Genomic DNA, 23,533 nt, shown 5'->3' on the forward strand with positions numbered 1-23,533 from the left:
GAGAGAGAGAAAGAGAGGAGAAAGAGAGAGAGAGAGAGAATTGTAACAAACCCTCAGGTGTGAGAGTCTTAGGCTACTTTCACACTTGCGGCAGGACGGATCCGACATGCTGTTCACCATGTCGGATCCGTCCTGCGGCTATTTTGCCGTGCCGCTGGACCGCCGCTCTGTCCCCATTGACTATAATGGGGACGGGGGCGGAGCTCCGGCGCAGCACGGCGGTGCACGGCAAACGCCGTCGGACTAAAAAGCCTGACATGCAGTAATTTTAGTCCGGCAGCCTTTCGCCGTGCACCGCCGTGCTCCGCCGGAGCTCCGCCCCCGTCATAGTCAATGGGGACGGAGCGGCGGTCCGGCGGCACGGCGAAATAGCCGCAGGACGGATCCGACATGGTGAACAGCATGTCGGATCCGTCCTGCCGCAAGTGTGAAAGTAGCCTAAGGTCTGTTCTGCTTTTCAGCCTCCAGGTGTAAACAAGAATGTTCTCATTCACTGACAGCAAGCACAAATCTCTGAGAAATCCAATCAGATAGTGACAGTAGAGGAGGGCTGGAGATTTATGCTGCTACACAATGGGCCAGATTTATCACGACTCTGACCGCTCACTCCACTTTCACATATGGCTAAAGTCAGATTTATGATCGGCCCTTTAAGACTGTAATAAATGTGGTTTGACGGTAGCAGTTTATCCGTCAGTAAGCAACTTTACAAAAGTCGCACATCTTTACGAAAAAGTCGCACGTTTTTATGAAAAAGTCGCATGTTCTATTCAAAAGTCTCATAAGATAAGCATGGTCCTCACTGGAGTGAAATTTGCGACTTTTTTGCGACTTTTTAAATAGTCCCAATAGTAAATCTGTCTAGAGATTCATTTACATAAGAAAACACGCCCACTTTCAGAAAACTGGCGAGCATAGTGCAGAGCAGAAAAAAGTCGCAAATTTGTGCGCAGTTTTAGCGTTTGGGACTTTTTGGGGACTTTTTCACTCCATTATTCTGACCTGAGCTAATGATAAATCTGGCCCAATATCTTTTTCTTTCTTTCTTTCAGGACTTGTGGAAGGTGTTCCGCAGCCCCGAGACACGACCATAAGGAACTGCTCTGTCAGCCCCCCAGTAAGACCTCAGCCCGGTGCCTTCTATCCAGGAACGTGTCGCCTGTGTACATTGTCTTGTCTGCGGAAACTACTGTTGTCAATTAAAGGGAATGTGTTGTCAGAAAATGACACATTATTGAAATCAGGTTTTTATTCTAAACAAGTGTTATTATCCATATAAGGCTACATGCACACGAACGTTGTTTGTTTCCATATCCGTTCATTTTTTTGGGCGGATAGGATTAATTTCAATGGGTCCTCAAAAAATGCGTACAGCGCACCGTGTGCTGTCCACATCAGTATGTCCGTTCCATAGCCCCCGCCCAAAAAAAATAGAACATGTCCTATTCTTACCGTTTTAGGCATTGTTACAATGGATCCACACAAAAAAAACTGATGGCATACGAATGTCATCCGTTTTTTGGGGGGGCGGATCCGCAATTTGTGGACCGCGATACACATACAGTCGTGTGCATGTAGCCTATTATGTATAATACTGCAGTTCTCATTGCGGCCTCTAGAGCGGACACAATGGGCTGATACGTCCTGTTCTCTGCAGATCACTTGGCAGCTTTGATGATATGTGACATCCTCCCTTCTCTTTCTCTTATCCTATTTTATTTCATCTCTGTATTCTCCTCCTTCTCAGTCTTCTTCTTTTTCCTTTTCTCTTCTTACTCTCTATGTTCTAATTTGCTCATCTGCTTCTAATTCTTTTCATTCTCCTTCTGTGTCTTTATGATCTCTTTTTATTTCTCCGTCTTTTCTTACACTCTTCTCTTTTTCTTACTTCAATCTCTTGATTCTCTTTCTTCTTATCCATCATCTTCTTCTTCATCTTCTTTTTCTTCTTCTTTTATCCTTTTTCTTCTCTTTCTGTTCTTTCGTTGATTATCATCTCTTTATTCTCCTGCTTGTTTCATCGTCTCCTTTTTCTACTTTTCTCTTTCTTTTGTTCTCATCTATGTTCCCAATCTTCTCTTTTTCCTCTTCCTTATTCTTCTCCTCACTGTCCTTTTTCTCCGCATGTCTTCTTCTTGTTCTAATTCTGTTTCCTCACTGTCCTCTCTTCTCTTTTCATTATTTTTCTTTCTTACTTTTGTTTACCTTCTTCTGCCAAATTATTTTTTCTTCATTTGCCCCCCTTGTTTCACGTTCATCTGTTCCTCTTGTCTTCATTCTCCCTTTCCTTCTCACCAGCTCCCATCATCTTTTATTCCTTCTCAATTATCTTTATTGTGTATCTTCTTCTTCTCCTCTTTGGTTTTCTTTTTGATACTTTTCATACTTCATTATCTTCTCTTCCTTCTTCCTCTTTATTCTCTTTTCATCCGTTCTTCACTCTCCTTTATACCATTCTCATAATTTCCTCTTTTTTCTCCTTCTGTCCTCTCTGCTCTTCCTACTCATCCTTCTCTATCATCTTCTCTTCCTTCTCTTCTTCACTGACCTTTTTCTTTTTTTCAATGCTCCATCATCTGTTCTTTTCCTTCTGTTATTTTTCTCCTTCCCCTTTTTGCCATTGTCCATCTTTGCCTTTTATGATTCTGTTCATCACTCTCCTTTTCCTTACCACCATTCTCCTTCTGTTCTTCAGTCTTCAGTTCCTTCCCACCATTTTCCGTCATCTTCTCTTCCTTCTCATTCAGTCTTCTTTTCTTTCCCACCATTCTCCATTACCTCCTCTTCCTTCTTCCTTGGTCTTAACATCCTTCCCACTACTCTCGATCATCTTCTCTTCCTTCACCTTCGGTCTACTTTTCCTACCTACTATTCTTCACATCTCTTCTTACTTTGCCTTTGTTCTTCTTTTCTTTCCCACCATTCTCAATCATCTCCTCTTCCTTCATCTTCAGTCTACTTTCCCTTCCCACCATTCTCCATCACCTCCTCTTCCTTGTCCTTCTGTTCTTCAGTTTTCTTTTCCCACCATTCTCTATTACCTCCTCTTCCTTCTTCCTTGGTCTTAACATCCTTCCCACCACTCTCGATCATCTCCTCTTCCTTCATCTTCAGTCTTCTTTCCCTTCCCACCATTGTCCATCACCTCCTCTTCCTTGTCCTTCTGTTCTTCAGTTTTCTTTTCCCACCATTCTCTATTACCTCCTCTTCCTTATTCCTTGGTCTTAACATCCTTCCCACTACTCTCGATCATCTTCTCTTCCTTCACCTTCGGTCTACTTTTCCTACCTACTATTCTTCATCATCTCTTCTTACTTTGCCTTTGTTCTTCTTTTCTTTCCCACCATTCTCAATCATCTCCTCTTCCTTCATCTTCAGTCTACTTTCCCTTCCCACCATTCTCCATCACCTCCTCTTCCTTGTCCTTCTGTTCTTCAGTCTTCTTTTCCCACCATTCTCCATCACCTCCTCTTCCTTCTTCTTTGGTCTTCATGTCCTTCCCACCATTCTCGATCATCTTCCTTCGCCTTTGGCCTTCTTTTCTTTCCCTCCATTGATCATGATCTCCTGTCTCTTCTCCTTCTGTTCTTCGATTTTCTTTGCTTTTCCACCAGTCTCCAACACTTCTCTTTCCCACCATTCTCCATCATCATCTCTTCCTTCTCTAACTCTTTATATTGTTTTTTTGTTTTTGTTTTTTTTTATCCAGTTTATTCCACCAACTGCAAAAATCTCTACTGAAGACCTGAATAAACTTCGCCAGGAAATGAGAGAGCACAACATCACAGCTTATATTATTCCAGCCACTGACCCCCACCTGGTGAGAAGAGCTTGTTAATCTCCCTGTAGTATTTGTAGATGTTTGACATGAAAATGATGAGGACATTTGGGAAAAAGTGTGAGGATCTCATGTGGGGTGACAAAGTTTAGTGAAAATAGCAGTACCCCCAGCAGCACAGAGTATTTCAGGTGAGCAGTGAACTGATCTTGAGTGAGGTGAAATACTGAGAACTACATAGCAGAAGGAGCACGGTTCCCAGCAGCACAGAGTATTTCTTGGGAACATGTTGCTGACCTTGTGGGAGGCCACAGACTGAGAGTTGCATAGTGATAGAGGTAGGGTCCCCAGCAGCACAGAGTATTTCAGGAAAGAAACATAAAATAGGAAGCTGGGATCCATCTGACATATATTGCATCCATTCTCATTTTACATCATATGATCAGGGTGAATACACCGCAAACCGCGAAAAACGGCGACAATGGTTGACTGGCTTTACTGGATCTTCAGGTACAAAATCTTCATCCTTGTACTTTACAAAGGGAGGGATTTATTTGTAATGTAGTAAGACGCATACATTTACAAGCCAGTAAAATGGTGAGAATTGTGCCAAATTTATGCAAATCCTGCATGTGACTGTCCTTATATTTTTCACCAATACTTGACCATGGTATTCACTGCAGAGTATTCACAGCGCCCACTGAAATCATCATTCATCATAATACGTGGACATACGCCCTAACATAGTCTATAGCAGGGGTGCGCAACCTGCGGCCCTCCAGCTGTTGCAAAACTACAACTCCCAACATGCCCTAATAGCTGTAGCTGTAGTTTTGCAACAGCTGGAGAGCCGCAGGTTGGGCATCCCTGGTCTATAGGAATAATTAGAACAATAATGGACGACCCCTTTAAGTCTGGAGTGGTTACAGTACAGAGAAGCTGCTCTGACCCCTCAGCCAGCAAGTTACACATTTCCCTACAGATCCTGTTGTAGATTCATGGGGCGGAGGTTCCCCTGTGTGACCCCGGGACGTTAATGATTCACAGACAGATGATAAATCTGCACTTTATCTGTTATACATGGAAATAAACAAAGTCAAAGTCAAGAGATCACAATGTGTCTGTGAACCATCTGCTTTATCACCATGTATCATTATGATTGAAGAAAGGTCACTTGATTCAGGATGTGGTGTTACAACAGACAAGAAGATCAGTGACTTAAAGGGGTTCTCCGGGACCCAGCAAGTCCTGCAAACCCACCTTAAAGGGGTTCTCCAGGAATGAAGAAAATTAAAATACTTAATTATTACTTTATTATAAACATATTTCCAAATACCTTTCATTAGTTATAATGGCTCATTTTGTCTAGGGAGCAATGATTGAGAGAAACAAAATGGCCGCCGTCCTGTTAGTGCACACAAAACCTGTCCTAATCACACAAAACCAGTTACTTCACAACACTGAGATAAAGAGCTGCCTCATCCTCCTCTTGGCTCTGACTGTCAGGGATTAGGATATTTAGCAGAATCTTTGTGGGAATGGAGTTCATCAGGAGACATGAAGTACAGAGCGGACAGACTGTGGTGATGGGGACTGCACACAAGTGCTGCTGCTCATTAGCCACATCTGTTCATGAACTCCATTTCTACAGAGATTCAGCTGATGACCATATTAACCCCTTAGTGACCACCCATACGTGTTTTTAAGGCGGTCACTAAGGGCGGCCCAGTCCAAGCGCTGCACGGTGGACCCATGAGAGCCGCGGCCCTGCTCTAACAGCCCGGATTGGCAGGAGTGCCGATCTGGGCTGTTCAACACTTTACATGCCGCAGACGCCCGCCGCATGTAAAGTGCTGACAGAGGGAGCGGACTCCCTCTGTCTCCCATCAGCACCCCGCAAATGCGATCGTGGGGTGCTGAAGTGTGTGAAGACTGCCTGGGGTCTGATGTAGGCCCCAGACCAGCCTTCAGTAATTTCCAGCAGGCTGAAGGCTGGTCTGGGGCCTCAGCCATTTTCTTATTTAGAGAAATGAGTGTGGCTTAAAATGTGCCAAAAAGGTCAGGGCAAAATGTAACCCATGCACCAGTGCAGCGCCAAACCTCCGGGCACAGGGGTGACACTCTAATTCTAGAAAATGAAACAATGCAGTTTTGTCTCCATAGTTTGTGTGTTGTGTCATTTCAGGCACCGCAGCGGTCACCCTCACCAGAGCCGCCGTCTTCACTGATAGCCGGTACTGGACCCAGGCAGAGCGGCAGATGGACTGTAACTGGGAGCTTCAGAAGATCCGTCAGTAGATACATTGTCACCTCTACCAGCTACTGTGATACATGGGATACAGAATAGAAAGTCCTATGGTTGTATGAGGCTGGGGATGCGCAGTAATCATGGCTGCGTGGCAGTGCAGTGAGCGAACTGAATGGGGTGCAACCCGCAAATCACTGCAACCCCAGAATTGTAAAAAAATCCTACAGTGCTTTTTTTTTGTTTGTTTTTTTTTGTTCTGGGCTCGCAGCGAGTTGTGGGCTGCATATTGCAATTTTACACAGTGATCTTGGGTTGTGAAACGTGTGTCGTGGCCCAGAAGGCCATGTAGCCCCAGCAGGAAGGGGAGCCATTCAGGAGTCTGGGAAAGCTGTGTGACATTTCCTCTGAAAGCAGATGGGCAGTCACTCTGCTTTTCCAGAATTAAAGATCAATAAGAAGCAACAGAGTTAAATTATGAACATAAATCCTGAAAATGAGAACGACTTAAAGGCCATGTACACCTTTGGGGGCAATTTTTTTTTATTATTGCATTTTACTTATTTGGAGCTAAAAATAATTTTTTCAATGGATTCTTATTAAAAAATATGGAGTCCTTTTTCTGTACAGAGCTGACAGGCTCTAGTAGCAGCCTGTGGATTTTCTGTCTTTTCCATCAGACCAGGAGCTGACGGACTCCTTATCTCTGCTCTTATAAACACTCATTATCGCTCAGTTCTTATCTTACTTATCAGGGTTATTAGATGACCTTCACACAGTGAAAGTACCAGTCACACAGCTAGAAAAACTGTAAATCCTTTGTGACAGAATGGCTCAATATCTTTAATAAAGGCCAATTGAAAATAGGATTTTTAGCCAAAAATGATTAAGAGCAAAAATTGCCTCCAAAGGTGTTCATAGAGTTTAAGGACTGTGAGGCTGGATTCGTTCATCATTTTTTAGTGTCGTTTTTAAACAGTTTTGTGTCTTTCGACACATTTTTTGCACCGGCGTACAGAAAAAGTTAACTCCAGCTGTTATCTGAAAGTCTAAAGGAGACATAAACTGGGGACAGACAAGTGTTTTATTTTTTTTCCTACTGGAGTTTTTCCAATTTGGTCTTGTTCTTTACGTATCTCATTTTTTTTATTTTATTACTTATATGCTAGTAATGCTTTTATTATTATTAATATTCTATAGTCTTATTATACACTGCCCGTCCCAAAAAAAAGTCGCCACCAAAAATATTTAGTTGGACCGCCTTTAGCTTTGATTACGGCACGCATTCGCTGTGGCATTGTTTCGATAAGCTTCTGCAATGTCCCAAGATTTATTTCCATCCAGTGTCGCATTAATTTTTCACCAACATCTTGCATTGATGATGGTAGAGTCTGACCGCTGTGCAAAGCCTTCTCCAGCACATCCCAAAGATTATCAATGGGGTTAAGGTCTGGACTCTGTGGTGGCCAATTCATGTGTGACAATGATGTCTCCTGCTCCCTGAACCACTCTTTCACAATTTGAGCCCGATGAATCCTGGCATTGTCATCTTGGAATATGCTCGTGCCATCAGGGAAGAACAAGTCCATTGCTGGAATAACCTGGTCATTCAGTATGTTCAGGTGGTCGCTGACCTCATTCTTGGAGCACATCCTGTTGCTGAACCTAGACCTGACCAACTGCAGCAACCCCAGATCATAGCACTGCCCCCACAGGCTGGTACAGGAGGCACTAGGCATGATGGGGGCATCACTTCATCTGCCTCTCTTCTTACCCTGATGCGCCCATCACTCTGGAACAGGGTAAATCTGGACTCATCAGACCACATCACCTTCTTCCATCGCTCCAGAGTCCAATCTTTATGCTCCCGAGCAAATTGAAGTCTTTTTTTCTGGTTTCCTCACTGATTAGTGGTTTTCTTACGGCTACACAGCTGTTCAGTCCCAATCCCTTGAGTTCCCTTCGCATTGTGCGTGTGGAAATGCTCTTACTTTCACTATTAAACATAGCCCTGAGTTCCACTGTTGTTTTTCTTCGATTTGATTTCACAAAACGTTTAAGTGATCGCCAACCACCATCATTCATGATTTTTTCCCGCCACATTTCTTCCTCGAATACGATGGGTCCCCACTATCCTTCCAGTTTATAATAATGCGTTGGACAGTTCTTAACCCAACTTTAGTAGTTTCTGCAATCTCCTTAGATGTTTTCTCCTCTTGATGATGCCAATGATTTGACCCTTCTCAAACAGACTGACATCTTTTCCACGACCACGAGATGTGTCTTTCGACATGGATGTTTAAGAAATGAGAAGCAACTCATTGCACCAGTCGGGGTTAAATAACTTGTTGGTGAAAGATAATCGCCCACGCAGTAATTATCCAATAGAAGGCTTAGAACTATTCGCTTAGTTAAATCCAGGTGGCGACTTTTTTTTGGGACAGGCAGTGTATTATTATAGCAATCCTTTATATTATTACTGTTGTTTCCAGTCTCAGCTTCTGAAATTGTGTCCTGGATCCTGCAAGAGCTGAAGGAGGGAGACGAGATCGGCTTTGACCCTTTCCTCTTCTCTATCGGTATGTTATCACTTTATAGCGGTATTATTACTATACTGACCGTATGGCATTTATTTGCCCAGTCATGCAGCAATGAGAAGCAGTGAAAACTAATCCCCGGCTGCAGTGGCGGAAGACAAGCCGGTGCAGGGTGTAGAGGCGGTCTACTGCACATCTTAGGCCGGGTTCACATTACCACCTCGTCCGTTGTTCTGCTCAGAGGATGAAAATGGTGCCCGAACCAAACGGCGCTAAACAGACTCTATTGACTACAATCTGTTCAAATCCTGGTTTTCTCAATGGATGAAATTGTCCTTCGTGCAGGACTTTTTAATCTGGTCTTTGACTGAGGCCCCAACACAGAAGTGAACGCACCAGTGCAGCAAAACTGGGGGAAACTGCTGCAGCAACCAATCAGTTTCCAGAGATTATTTTTCATTGGTCCTTTTAGTAATGAAATATGCAACCTGATTGGTCAGTGACGGTTGTGCTCGCAGGAAGCAGTTGCATTTCAAACACAGCTCTGCTACATCTGTAACTACATGTAATAGAGACATGAAGATGTTCATAGGTAAGAAGTAAGATTCGGTTTTATCTCATCTCTTTCCTAGATGACTGGCAGTCCTTCGACAGTTTGCTGCAGGACTCGGGGAGAATTCTGCGCTCGATACCCAACAACCTGGTGGATGCAGCATGGGGGGGGCAGCGCCCTGCTCTCCCAGACAAAGAAATCTATTCCATCCCCAATGAATTTGTAGGTAAGGAATAAAACATCTCCTGATACATGTCCCATAGAAACACTAGTGAAGGCACGACATAGGCTTAAAGGGGTTGTCCAATGTCAGATAGGTACGGGTCTCCCCTCTGAGATCCGCACCTATCTCTAGAATGGGACCCCCCAAAGTGGGCAGACAGCAGCCATGCATGTGCGGCCCGCTCCGTTCATTTGTATGGGACTGCTGAAAAAAGCTGAGCATGCTCGCTCGGCCATTTTCGAAACTCACAATGCAACGCATGCACGGTGCGCTCTCTTTCACTTTTGGAGGCCCGTTCTGGAGGTAGCTGCAGGTCTCAGAGGTGGGACCCAAACCTATCTGACATTGGTGGCATATCCTAGAGACAACCAGCGTGGATACTGAGTGACTCTGCAGGTGCACAACTCCCGGGGGCTCTTCATGTCATCACAATGTATGTGGACAGTTAAGATCCCTCTACCATCTAAACCAGGGCTGGCCAACCTGCGGCCCTCCAGCTGTTGTAAAACTACAACTCCCACCATGCCCTGCTGTAGGCTGATAGCTGTAAGCAGTCTAGGCATGCTGAGAGTTGTAGTTTTAAAACAGCTGGAGGGCCATAGGTTGGCCAGCCCTGATCTAAACGGTCCACAAGTCATCCCCGGACTGTCCTGGACAGCAGAAACCTCCCAGAAGGCTGCAATTTATCAACATTTCTAGTGTGCGGCGCTGGGGATTCTGCATCGTCAGACTCTGTGCAGAGGGACGTGGCCTTCAAAAGAGGAACAGCCTGTAAAAAGGGGTGCATGTCCTCCTAATCATTCGCTTGCTTCTCCCAGATGCCGGTTTCTCAAACCAGACAAAAATGGTATAAAATAGCCGGGTAATCCTAGGACATAATCCTACATAAACTCAACATAAAGTCAAGAACATTCTTCTGAAACATTGGTACATTAGCAAGATATATTACAAAAACTTTTTTGAAAAATGGAAGAATTCCGGTAGTCGAATTGCTGAGTCTGCTGATTTTCCTCCATAGAATGCAATAGGCGTCTCTGTATATATCACCTTATATGCTGATCAGTCACTGCCCATAGTGAACCACCCCGAATGTCCGTGTGGAGGAGGGGTCCATAAATCGGCCTGATGGGGACAGTCACCTCCACTTACTCTGTTCTGTATTCTGCAGTCCCTCCCTTTGATAGGTATACAGAGACTTTTGGCAGATTTCCCCCAGTTTCCTCCATCATGAGATGAGATTTGGGTCTTTATTGCTTTATTGTCCTCGTTTTTCCAGGCAGCACCTGGCAGGAAAAAGTGACTGATATCCGGAAACAAATGGAACAACATCCCCAGAAGCCAACTGCGGTCCTGCTGTCAGCTCTGGAGGAAAGTGCATGTAAGTTCTGCCGCCAGAAGAGGAGATAATTGTACCGTCCCATCGTACATGTGGTGGGGTCACTGCAGTGTGAGGTTTAGCCTTGATCTCAAGTTATAAGGCATTAGACTCAGCAGTCGAAGGAACCTTTAAGGCTAGGTCTACACAACGACATTTGTCGCGCGGCATTTTGTTGCACTAATGTCGCGCAACAATTCTTATAATGGCAGTCTATGGTGTCGCACTGCAACATGCAACATGCTGCGACTGCGACGCAACAGTCGCAGAAAATCCATTCGAGATGGATTTTTCTGCGACTGTTGCGTCGCAGTCGCAGCATGTTGCATGTTGCAGTGCGACACCATGGACTGCCATTATAAGAATTGTCGCGCGACATTGGTGCAACAAAGTGTTGCGCTACAAATGTTGCAGTGTAGTTGTGCCCTATCTGTCGCGCGACTTATTGTTGTGCGACAAATGTCGTCATGTAGACCTAGCCTAAGAGCCTTGGATGGGGCTTTCTAAGACCAACTCTGCTACTCTGTTCTCGACTGCCCCTGATTACTCTGATCTATACTGCCCCTGATTACTCTGATCTATACTGCCCCTGCTTACTCTGTTCTATACTGCCCCTGATTACTCTGCTCTATACTGCCCCTGATTACTGTGATCTATACTGCCCCTGCTTACTCTGATCTATACTGCCCCTGATTACTCTGTTCTATACTGCCCCTGCTTACTCTGATCTATACTGCCCCGATTACTCTGTTCTATACTGTCCCTGATTACTATGTTCTATACTGGCCCTGCTTACTCTGATCTACACTGCCCCTGCTTACTCTGATCTATACTGCCCCTGATTACTCTGATCTACACTGCCCCTGCTTACTCTGATCTATACTGCCCCTGATTACTCTGCTCTATACTGCCCCTGATTACTCTGCTCTATACTGCCCCTGATTACTCTGATCTACACTGCCCCTGATTACTCTGATCTATACTGCCCCTGATTACTCTGTTCTATACTGCCCCTGATTACTCTGCTCTATACTGCCCCTGATTACTCTGATCTATACTTCCCCTGATTACTCTGATCTATACTGCCCCTGATTACTCTGATCTATACTGCCCCTGATTACTCTGATCTACACTGCCCCTGATTACTCTGTTCTATACTGCCCCTGATTACTCTGTTCTATACTGCCCCTGATTACTCTGCTCTATACTGCCCCTGATTACTCTGCTCTATACTGCCCCTGATTACTCTGATCTATACTGCCCCTGATTACTCTGATCTACACTGCCCCTGATTACTCTGTTCTATACTGCCCCTGCTTACTCTGATCTACACTGCCCCTGCTTACTCTGATCTATACTGCCCTTGATTACTCTGATCTATACTGCCCCTGATTACTCTGATCTATACTTCCCCTGATTACTCTGATCTATACTGCCCCTGATTACTCTGATCTATACTGCCCCTGATTACTCTGTTCTGGACTGCCCCTGATTACTCTGTTCTGGACTGCCCCTGATTACTCTGTTCTGGACTGCCACTGATTACTCTGTTCTATATTGCCACTGATTACTCTGATCTATACTGCCACTGATTACTCTGATCTATACTGCCCCTGATTACTCTGATCTATACTGCCCCTGATTACTCTGCTCTATACTGCCCCTGATTACTCTGATCTATACTTCCCCTGATTACTCTGATCTATACTGCCCCTGATTACTCTGATCTATACTGCCCCTGATTACTCTGTTCTGGACTGCCCCTAATTACTCTGTTCTGGACTGCCCCTGATTATTCTGCTCTATACTGCCCCTGATTACTCTGATCTATACTTCCCCTGATTACTCTGATCTATACTGCCCCTGATTACTCTGATCTATACTGCCCCTGATTACTCTGTTCTGGACTGCCCCTGATTACTCTGTTCTGGACTGCCCCTGATTACTCTGTTCTGGACTGCCCCTGATTACTCTGTTCTATATTGCCACTGATTACTCTGATCTATACTGCCACTGATTACTCTGATCTATACTGCCCCTGATTACTCTGTTCTATACTGCCCCTGCTTACTCTGATCTACACTGCCCCTGCTTACTCTGCTCTATACTGCCCCTGCTTACTCTGCTCTATACTGCCCCTGATTACTCTGCTCTATACTGCCCCTGATTACTCTGATCTATACTTCCCCTGATTACTCTGATCTATACTTCCCCTGATTACTCTGATCTATACTTCCCCTGATTACTCTGATCTATACTTCCCCTGATTACTCTGATCTATACTGCCCCTGATTACTCTGCTCTATACTGCCCCTGATTACTCTGCTCTATACTGCCCCTGATTACTCTGATCTATACTTCCCCTGATTACTCTGATCTATACTGCCCCTGATTACTCTGATCTATACTGCCCCTGATTACTCTGTTCTGGACTGCCCCTGATTACTCTGTTCTGGACTGCCCCTGATTACTCTGATCTATACTGCCCCTGATTACTCTGTTCTGGACTGCCCCTGATTACTCTGTTCTATATTGCCACTGATTACTCTGATCTATACTGCCACTGATTACTCTGATCTATACTGCCACTGATTACTCTGATCTATACTGCCCCTGATTACTCTGTTCTATACTGTCCCTGATTACTCTGTTCTATACTGTCCCTGATTACTCTGTTCTATACTGCCCCTGATTACTCTGATCTATACTGCCCCTGATTACTCTGTTCTGGACTGCCCCTGATTACTCTGATCTATACTGCCCCTGATTACTCTGTTCTGGACTGCCCCTGATTACTCTGTTCTGGACTGCCCCTGATTACTCTGTTCTATATTGCCACTGATTACTCTGATCTATACTGCCACTGATTACTCTGATCTATACTGCCCCTGATTACTCTGATCTATACTGCCCCTGATTACTCTGTTCTGGACTGCCCCTGATTACTCTGTTCTGGACTGCCCCTGATTACTCTGTTCTATATTGCCACTGATTACTCTGATCTATACTGCCACTGATTACTCTGATCTATACTGCCCCTGATTACTCTGTTCTATACTGTCCCTGATTACTCTGTTCTATACTGTCCCTGATTACTCTGTTCTATACTGCCCCTGATTACTCTGATCTATACTGCCCCTGATTACTCTGTTCTGGACTGCCCCTGCTTTCTCTGTTCTGGACTGCCCCTGATTACTCTGATCTATACGGCCCCTGATTACTCTATTCTATACTGCCCCTGATTACTCTGTTCTATACTAACCCTGTTTACTCTGTTCTATACTGCCCCTGATTACGCTGTTCTATACTGCCCCTGCTTACTCTGATCTATACTGCCCCTGATTACTCTGTTCTATACTGCCCCTGATTACTCTGTTCTATACTGCCCCTAATTACTCTGATCTATACTGCCCCTGCTTACTCTGATCTATACTGCCCCTGCTTACTCTGTTCTATACTGCCCCTGATTACTCTGCTCTATACTGCCCCTGATTACTCTGATCTATACTGCCCCTGATTACTCTGATCTATACTGCCCCTGATTACTCTGATCTACACTGCCCCTGATTACTCTGTTCTATACTGCCCCTGCTTACTCTGATCTACACTGCCCCTGCTTACTCTGATCTATACTGCCCTTGATTACTCTGATCTATACTGCCCCTGATTACTCTGATCTATACTTCCCCTGATTACTCTGATCTATACTGCCCCTGATTACTCTGATCTATACTGCCCCTGATTACTCTGTTCTGGACTGCCCCTGATTACTCTGTTCTGGACTGCCCCTGATTACTCTGTTCTGGACTGCCACTGATTACTCTGTTCTATATTGCCACTGATTACTCTGATCTATACTGCCACTGATTACTCTGATCTATACTGCCCCTGATTACTCTGTTCTATACTGCCCCTGCTTACTCTGATCTACACTGCCCCTGCTTACTCTGATCTATACTGCCCCTGATTACTCTGCTCTATACTGCCCCTGATTACTCTGATCTATACTTCCCCTGATTACTCTGATCTATACTGCCCCTGATTACTCTGATCTATACTGCCCCTGATTACTCTGCTCTATACTGCCCCTGCTTACTCTGCTCTATACTGCCCCTGATTACTCTGATCTATACTTCCCCTGATTACTCTGATCTATACTGCCCCTGATTACTCTGATCTATACTGCCCCTGATTACTCTGTTCTGGACTGCCCCTAATTACTCTGTTCTGGACTGCCCCTGATTATTCTGCTCTATACTGCCCCTGATTACTCTGATCTATACTTCCCCTGATTACTCTGATCTATACTGCCCCTGATTACTCTGATCTATACTGCCCCTGATTACTCTGTTCTGGACTGCCCCTGATTACTCTGTTCTGGACTGCCCCTGATTACTCTGTTCTGGACTGCCCCTGATTACTCTGTTCTATATTGCCACTGATTACTCTGATCTATACTGCCACTGATTACTCTGATCTATACTGCCCCTGATTACTCTGTTCTATACTGCCCCTGCTTACTCTGATCTACACTGCCCCTGCTTACTCTGCTCTATACTGCCCCTGCTTACTCTGCTCTATACTGCCCCTGATTACTCTGCTCTATACTGCCCCTGATTACTCTGATCTATACTTCCCCTGATTACTCTGATCTATACTTCCCCTGATTACTCTGATCTATACTTCCCCTGATTACTCTGATCTATACTTCCCCTGATTACTCTGATCTATACTGCCCCTGATTACTCTGCTCTATACTGCCCCTGATTACTCTGCTCTATACTGCCCCTGATTACTCTGATCTATACTTCCCCTGATTACTCTGATCTATACTGCCCCTGATTACTCTGATCTATACTGCCCCTGATTACTCTGTTCTGGACTGCCCCTGATTACTCTGTTCTGGACTGCCCCTGATTACTCTGATCTATACTGCCCCTGATTACTCTGTTCTGGACTGCCCCTGATTACTCTGTTCTATATTGCCACTGATTACTCTGATCTATACTGCCACTGATTACTCTGATCTATACTGCCACTGATTACTCTGATCTATACTGCCCCTGATTACTCTGTTCTATACTGTCCCTGATTACTCTGTTCTATACTGTCCCTGATTACTCTGTTCTATACTGCCCCTGATTACTCTGATCTATACTGCCCCTGATTACTCTGTTCTGGACTGCCCCTGATTACTCTGATCTATACTGCCCCTGATTACTCTGTTCTGGACTGCCCCTGATTACTCTGTTCTGGACTGCCCCTGATTACTCTGTTCTATATTGCCACTGATTACTCTGATCTATACTGCCACTGATTACTCTGATCTATACTGCCCCTGATTACTCTGATCTATACTGCCCCTGATTACTCTGTTCTGGACTGCCCCTGATTACTCTGTTCTGGACTGCCCCTGATTACTCTGTTCTATATTGCCACTGATTACTCTGATCTATACTGCCACTGATTACTCTGATCTATACTGCCCCTGATTACTCTGTTCTATACTGTCCCTGATTACTCTGTTCTATACTGTCCCTGATTACTCTGTTCTATACTGCCCCTGATTACTCTGATCTATACTGCCCCTGATTACTCTGTTCTGGACTGCCCCTGCTTTCTCTGTTCTGGACTGCCCCTGATTACTCTGATCTATACGGCCCCTGATTACTCTATTCTATACTGCCCCTGATTACTCTGTTCTATACTAACCCTGTTTACTCTGTTCTATACTGCCCCTGATTACGCTGTTCTATACTGCCCCTGCTTACTCTGATCTATACTGCCCCTGATTACTCTGTTCTATACTGCCCCTGATTACTCTGTTCTATACTGCCCCTAATTACTCTGATCTATACTGCCCCTGCTTACTCTGATCTATACTGCCCCTGATTACTCTGTTCTATACTGCCCCTGCTTACTCTGATCTATACTGCCCCTGATTACTCTGTTCTATACTGCCCCTGCTTACTCTGATCTATACTGCCCCTGATTACTCTGATCTATACTGTCCCTGATTACTCTGTTCTATACTGCCCCTGCTTACTCTGATCTACACTGCCCCTGCTTACTCTGATCTACACTGCCCCTGCTTACTCTGATCTATACTGCCTCTGCTTACTCTGTTCTGGACTGCCCCTGTTTTCTCTGTTCTGGACTGCCTCTGCTTACTCTGTTCTGGACTGCCCCTGATTGCTCTGATCTATACTGCCCCTGATTACTCTGATCTATACTGCCCCTGATTACTCTGTTCTATACTGCCCCTGATTACTCTGATCTATACTGCCCCAATTACTCTGTTCTATACTGTCTCTGATTACTCTGTTCTATACTGCCCCTGATTACTCTGTTCTATACTGCCCCTGATTACTCTGTTCTATACTGCCCCTGATTACTCTGTTCTATACTGCCCCTGATTACTCTGTTCTAGCATTGACCCTGATTACTCTGTTCTAGGATTGACCCTGCTTACTCTGTTCTGGACTGCCTCTGCTTACTCTGTTCTGGACTGCCCCTGCTTACTCTGTTCTATACTGCTCCTGCTTACTCTGTTCTATACTGCCCATGATTACTCTGTTCTATACTGCCCCTGATTACTCTGTTCTGGACTGCCCCTGCTTACTCTGTTTTGGACTGCCCCTGCGTACTCTGTTCTATACTGCCCATGATTACTCTGTTCTATACTGCCCCTGCTTACTCTATTCTAGGACTGCCCTGATTACTCTGTTCTGGACTGCCCCTGCTTACTCTATTCTAGGACTGCCCCTGCTTACTCTGTTTTGTGAGTGCTTTGCTTACTCTGTTCTGTGGCTGTTCTGTTTACCCTCTTCTGGTACTGCCCCTGCTCTATTGGTTTTGGCTTACTCTTCTCTGGGACTTTCCTTGCTCACTCTGTTCTGGGGTTGCTCCTATTTACTCTGTTCATGATTATTCTGTTTTTGGACCACGCCTGCTTATACTAGGGCTAGAAGGTTTTTTTTTTTTCTTTCTTCTCCCCGTCCCTCTCCCTAAGGGTGGTGGGTGGGGATTTGGGATAAAACAAAAGAACAAAAAAGGAGAAAAAAAGTCATTATAATATTAACTAATTTGTAATATGGACTTTCTTATTGTTGAATTGTTGTGATTTGTGTATAAATGTATACGGTTTTACAAAATTGAAATAAAAAGATTTATAAGATAAAAAAAAGAGAACAAGAGCTACAATGTAGCAGAGCAGAATTTGCTATATAGCGATTTCCATGATGCACACATTAATCACTGTATAATTAAATGTTTCTAACACACTTGGTATTCCCATTTCTCACCATCTCAAGATCAGTGCTTTTTGTCAGTGAATGGGATCCTCCTTGTTTACATTCAGAGGCTAAACAATATTAACCACAGTTGAGGGTTTGCTACAATTGTATCCGTTCTGTACAATCCTCTGTGATCACCAGGCTGGATGAAATGTTCTGCACTTATGAGATGTCGACCACTGAATGCAGAGATATTGAAAGTGGGGAGAAAATGTCTAATAAAAGTGTATATATTCTAGAATTATGCTTTACTTTAATAAGATGTCACTTAAGATCATTTAGAGAAAATTACAGAGAGCGCATCATATATACATGACAAACTCAGCTCTGCTACATCTGTATGTATTTCATAACATGTTTCCTTCTGTTTCTCGCAGGGCTTTTCAATCTCCGTGGAGCGGATATTCCCAACAACCCTTTCTTCTACTCATACTCCCTGCTGACCGCGGACTCCATTAGGTAGTGATGTCACCGATCACATGATGTCACTGATGATACATTGTTATAAGTGGGAGATACACTGCTCCATTATTATAAGGTCCATGACCAGTGGGATCCTGCAGTTTTGTCCCTATGACACTGGTTGACCTGTTACATGTGCACTTGGAAGTTGAGGACATCTGTGTTGGTTCCATGTTCATATGTGCCCGCATTGCTGAGAAAAATTATGTTTTAATATATGCAAATGAGCCTCTAGGAGCAACGGGGGCGTTGCCATTACACCTAGAAGCTCTGCTCTCTCTGCAACTGCTGAGCCTCTGCACTTTGATATACGGGATCATGCAGTGAAAACGTCATCACACCTGGTCCCGTCAATCACAGTGCAGAGGGGGCGGCAGTAGAAGAAAGAGCTGAGCTTCTAGGTGTAATGACGACGCCCCCATTGCTCTTAGAGGCTCATTTGCATATAGTAAAACATCATTTTCCTCAGCAATGCGGACACATATGAACATGGGACCAACACAGATGCCTTCAGCTTCCAAGTGCACACATTTGCAAAAATGCCATCCCTCCTACCCGTGGAACCACATTTTAAAAGGTCTCTTGTTAAAAATCGTTGCATAATGTAACTCTCTAATACACTTTGTTTCAAATTCTCAGCTATTATAAGATCTCTGCCTGCTCCCAGTGAAAGGAAAAAGTCACACAGGTCTCGTTAAACTGTATGCGAGCTGTGACTGGTGAGGATGAGTTGAAATTATTTGGCAGTATATATTCACTGACAGCAAGCAGAGGTATTAAAATTGTAAGGAACTTAAAGGGGTTCTGCACTTTGTTTTAACTGATTATCTATCCTCTGGATAGATCATCAGCATCTGATCGGCGGGGGTCTGACACCCGGGACCCCCGCCGATCAGCTGTTTGAGAAGGCAGCGACGCTGGCAGTAGTGCTGCAGCCTTCTCTCTGTTTACCGCCGGCCCAGTGACGTCACGACTAGTATCAACTGGCCTGGCCATTCAAGTGAACAGAGCTTAGCCCAGCCCAGGCCAGTTGATACTAGTCGTGACGTCACTGGGCCAGCAGTAAACATTGAGAAGGCCGCGGCGCTGCTGGAGCGTCGCTGCCTTCTCAAAGAGCTGATCGTGGGGGTCCCGGGTGTTGTACCCCCGCCGAACAGATGCTGATGATCTATCCAGAGGATAGATCATCAGTTTAAAAGAACTGCAGAATCCCAGGGTTGCAGAACTTTCCATAGCACAGTCGTTATCTCAATGTATCTAAAAGTGGACAATCCCTCTAAATCCCGGCATCTGACCGAAAGTTGAGGTTACTCTGTAAATGCCACGTATTTTCGGCATCCTGCAGATTGTTCCTGAACGTCAGCCGGATCACGGACGATATCCGCACCTACCTAAACACCAACTGCCCAGGATCCACGTGCGTTCAGATCCTGGACTACGAAAAAGTGCGGGAAACCGTAACAGAGTACGTGAAAGGGAACGTGAAAGTGTGGATTGGATCCAGATACACCAACTATGGCGTCTACGAAGTCATTCCGAAGGTAAATCCCCCGAAGCAGGAAATTCGGGCAAAATCGTCTTCACAAGATCCTAACGACTTTACGTGGGGGTCTGGGGTCTGGGCCCTTTGGTACGACCCAGAGATTTCTGCCCCAATCTATTCCAGTCATCTGCTGGACGGGAGCCTCTTACCGCTAGGAGAAAACAGTGACAAGATTTACAAATCTGATGCAAATATCTGGGAAACTGATGCTGTTTTACACTTAAATTTATTATTTTCCCCAGAAAAAACTTCTGTCTGAGACTTATTCTCCAGTACTGATGACCAAAGCAGTGAAAACGGAGAAAGAGCAAGAATTACTGAAGCAATGCCATGTGAGTATAAAGCTGCCATCGGGTGGAGAGTATTAGTGCGTAGGACGGTCCATAGGAATGCAGAGGGGACTGCATAGTATCTAGCGGACACGACATAAAAGTCAAGCCCTTTACAGGGTCAGACTGACATTAAAGCAGCATGAATAACCATGCAGAGCTGAGCAGGTATGAGCCTGAACCAGCAGGGGGCGTGCACCAGCAGGGGGTGTGCACCAGCAGGGGGTGTGCACCAGTAGCGAGCCTGCACTAGCAGGGGGTGTGCACCAGTAGAGAGCCTGCACCAGCAGGGGGTGTGCACCAGCAGGGGGTGTGCACCCGTAGGGGGTGTGCACCAGTAGAGAGCCTGCACCAGCAGGGGGTGTGCACCAGCAGGGTTTGGGCTGGTTCTACGTGCTCGTAGGCCTCATGCACATGGCCGTTGCCTGGCCGTGGCAGTATTGCAGCCCTCATACAGCGAATCCGCAATACACGGGCACCGGCCATGTGCACCCCACATCACAGATGCCGACCCATTCACTTGGAGTGCTTCTGTGGTGTTCTATTGTTTTACTGTGTGGATGGATCAAGGACCCATTCAAGTTAAATGGGTCTCGATCCGTCCCGCCCGCCGCAGGAATGTTGCCCGTGCATTGGGGACCGCAAATTGCTGTCGCCAATGCACGGAACGGCCGCACAATGGCCGTGTGCATGAGGCCGTATGGATACCCCTGGCAGAATGTGAACCAGTTACCTCAATTCTGTTAGATTTTTTAAAAAAAATTTACGTCTTAGATCCGGGACGCAGTGGCGGTCGTGGAATACTTACTTTGGCTGGAGCAAAATGTCCCGAAGGAGGTGGTGACTGAAATAAGTGGGGCGGATTATGTTGACGGGCTGAGAGCGTAAGTTGAGAGAAAAGGGTCGTGGCTAAAGAAGTTGTGCGTTGCGCCAAATTTGTCTACAAAAGTGTCAGCTAAAGACATGGACGACGTAGACCATAAAATAATGTCATTTCTCCATGTTTTAGGAAACAAGCACATTTTAAGGGACCAAGTTTTGGCACCATTTCCGCAGGAGGCCTCAACGCAGCTCTGCCGCACTACAGGTGACCCAAGAACATCTGATGCTTTGTGTTATTAGTATTTAGTGATGTGTTTATTTATGCATTTGTTTCTTTCTTCAGTAAATGACAAACATTTTTGAAAAATTATATTTTTTGCAGAGACATATGGTGCCGCCCTGGCCATGCAGACAATGTAGTAAGGCTGTATGTCTGTGTAATGGCGGCTCCCGTATTCTGCATGTAACAATGGTTTATACGACTCAATAAGGCTACTAGCGTTAATATTCACACGAGCGTTAACGCTTCCGTTTTGTCCCCATTCATTGTCAATGGAGACAAAACTGAACTGAACAGAACGGAGTCTCCAGAATGCATTCCGCTCCGTTCTCATATCGGAGAGCAGAGCGCTGCAGTTTGCTTTCTGTCCTGGGCTGCGGAGCAAGACCGATCCGTTTTCTCTGACACGATAGAAAACGGATCCGTCCACCATTGACTTTCAATTGAGTTTAATGACGGGTCCGTCTTGGCTACGTTACAGATAATACAATCGGATCCGTTCAAATGGATGCAGACAGTTGTATTATCAGTAACGGAAGCGTTTTTGCTGAACACTGCCGGCACCAGTGAAAATGCTAGTGTGAAAGTAGCTTAAAAAATTTTTTTTAGACAATTTGCTGCAAAAATATTATTATTATTATTATTATCATCAGATGACTTTTTGTGTTTTAGACCAGATAATCAGACGAACCGCAAACTAACTGTGAAGGAGATGTACCTGGTGGATTCCGGCGGGCAGTACTAGTGAGTATTCAGTTCATTTCTATAATCTGCAGTAGTAATAACAGTAGCAGTAATGGTAGTAGTAATAGAAATAATGAAAGCAGTAGTAGATGGAATAATAGCAGCAATAATAGCAGTTATAGTAGTAGTAATTACAGATGTAATAGTAGTAGTGGTAGTAGTAGTAATCACAGTTGTTCTAGAAGTAGAAATAACAGTTGTAGTCTTAGTATCAGTTGTAATAGAAGAAGTGGTAGTAATATCAATTGTAGAAGTGGTAGTAAAAGTGGTAATAATAACATTAGTAGTAACAGTAGTAGTAGTAAAAGTATTAATAATATTATTAGTAGTAATAGTATTATTATTAGCAGTAGTAGTAGTAACAGTATTTTTAGTATTACTATTAGTAGTAGTAGCAGTAATAGTAGTAATATTAATTATTAGTAGTGGTAGTATTAGTAGTAGTATTTATTATTAATATTAGTAGTAGTATTGGTAGTAGGAGGAGTTGGAGTAGTGGTAGTAATATTAGTAGTAGCAATAATATTAGTATTAGTAGTAGAAGTAGTAGAAACAGCATTTTTATTATTACTTTTAGTAGTAGCAGTAATAGTAGTAGTAGTAGTATTTATTATTAGTAGTATTAGTAGTAGGAGGAGTTGGAGTGGTAGTAGTAATATTAGTAGTAGTAATATTAGTATTAGTAGTAGAAGTAGTAGTAACAGTATTTTTAGTATTACTATTAGTGGTACTAGTAACATTAGTAGTAGTATGTATTAATAGTAGTAGGGGAAGGAGTTGTAGTAGTAGTAATATTATTATTATTAGCAGTAGTAGTAGTATTAGTAGTAGTAACAGTATTATTGGTATTACTATTAGTAGTAGTAATAGTTTTATTATTACTAGTAGTATGAGGAGTTGTAGTATTAGGGCTCACGCACACAAACGTATTTTCTTTTCATGTCCATTTCGTTCTTTTAGCGGACTGTATGCGGAACCATTTACTTCAAAGGGTCCGCAAAAAAAATGGAAGTTACTCCATGTGCATTCTGTGTCCGTATTTCTGTTCCCCAAAAATATAGAACACATCCTATGATTGTCTGCATTACGGACAAGGATAGTACTGTTCTATTAGGGGCCAGCTGTTCTGTTCTGCAAAATACAGAATGCACACTGACGTCATAATACATACGGTCGTGTGCATGAGCCCTTAGTAGTAGTAACATTAGTATTAGTAGTAGTTGTAGTAGTAGTAATAGGAGCATTTATAGTACAGTAGTAGGAGCATTTGTAGTAGTAGTAACAGTATAATTAGTATTACCTTTAGTAGTGGTAACATTAGCATTAGTAATTAGTAATTAGTATTAT

General features: G+C 44.1%; 1 protein-coding gene across 1 annotated transcript in view; it reads left to right on the forward strand.

The window, feature by feature from the left end:
- XPNPEP2 (X-prolyl aminopeptidase 2) overlaps positions 1-23,533 on the forward strand; it is a 36,932-nt gene that overhangs the window by 567 nt on the left and 12,832 nt on the right. The window contains exons 2-14 of the mRNA XM_044268959.1: positions 1,049-1,117; positions 3,710-3,820; positions 4,225-4,288; positions 5,964-6,068; positions 8,516-8,602; positions 9,193-9,339; positions 10,613-10,714; positions 18,384-18,465; positions 19,814-20,009; positions 20,254-20,343; positions 21,115-21,224; positions 21,350-21,427; positions 22,115-22,186. Coding sequence (XP_044124894.1) covers positions 1,049-1,117; positions 3,710-3,820; positions 4,225-4,288; positions 5,964-6,068; positions 8,516-8,602; positions 9,193-9,339; positions 10,613-10,714; positions 18,384-18,465; positions 19,814-20,009; positions 20,254-20,343; positions 21,115-21,224; positions 21,350-21,427; positions 22,115-22,186 — 1,313 coding nt within the window. The remainder of the gene's footprint in view (positions 1-1,048; positions 1,118-3,709; positions 3,821-4,224; positions 4,289-5,963; positions 6,069-8,515; positions 8,603-9,192; positions 9,340-10,612; positions 10,715-18,383; positions 18,466-19,813; positions 20,010-20,253; positions 20,344-21,114; positions 21,225-21,349; positions 21,428-22,114; positions 22,187-23,533) is intronic.

The sequence above is a fragment of the Bufo gargarizans genome, chromosome 9 (genome assembly GCF_014858855.1).
Source record: "Bufo gargarizans isolate SCDJY-AF-19 chromosome 9, ASM1485885v1, whole genome shotgun sequence".
Taxonomy (NCBI): domain Eukaryota; kingdom Metazoa; phylum Chordata; class Amphibia; order Anura; family Bufonidae; genus Bufo; species Bufo gargarizans.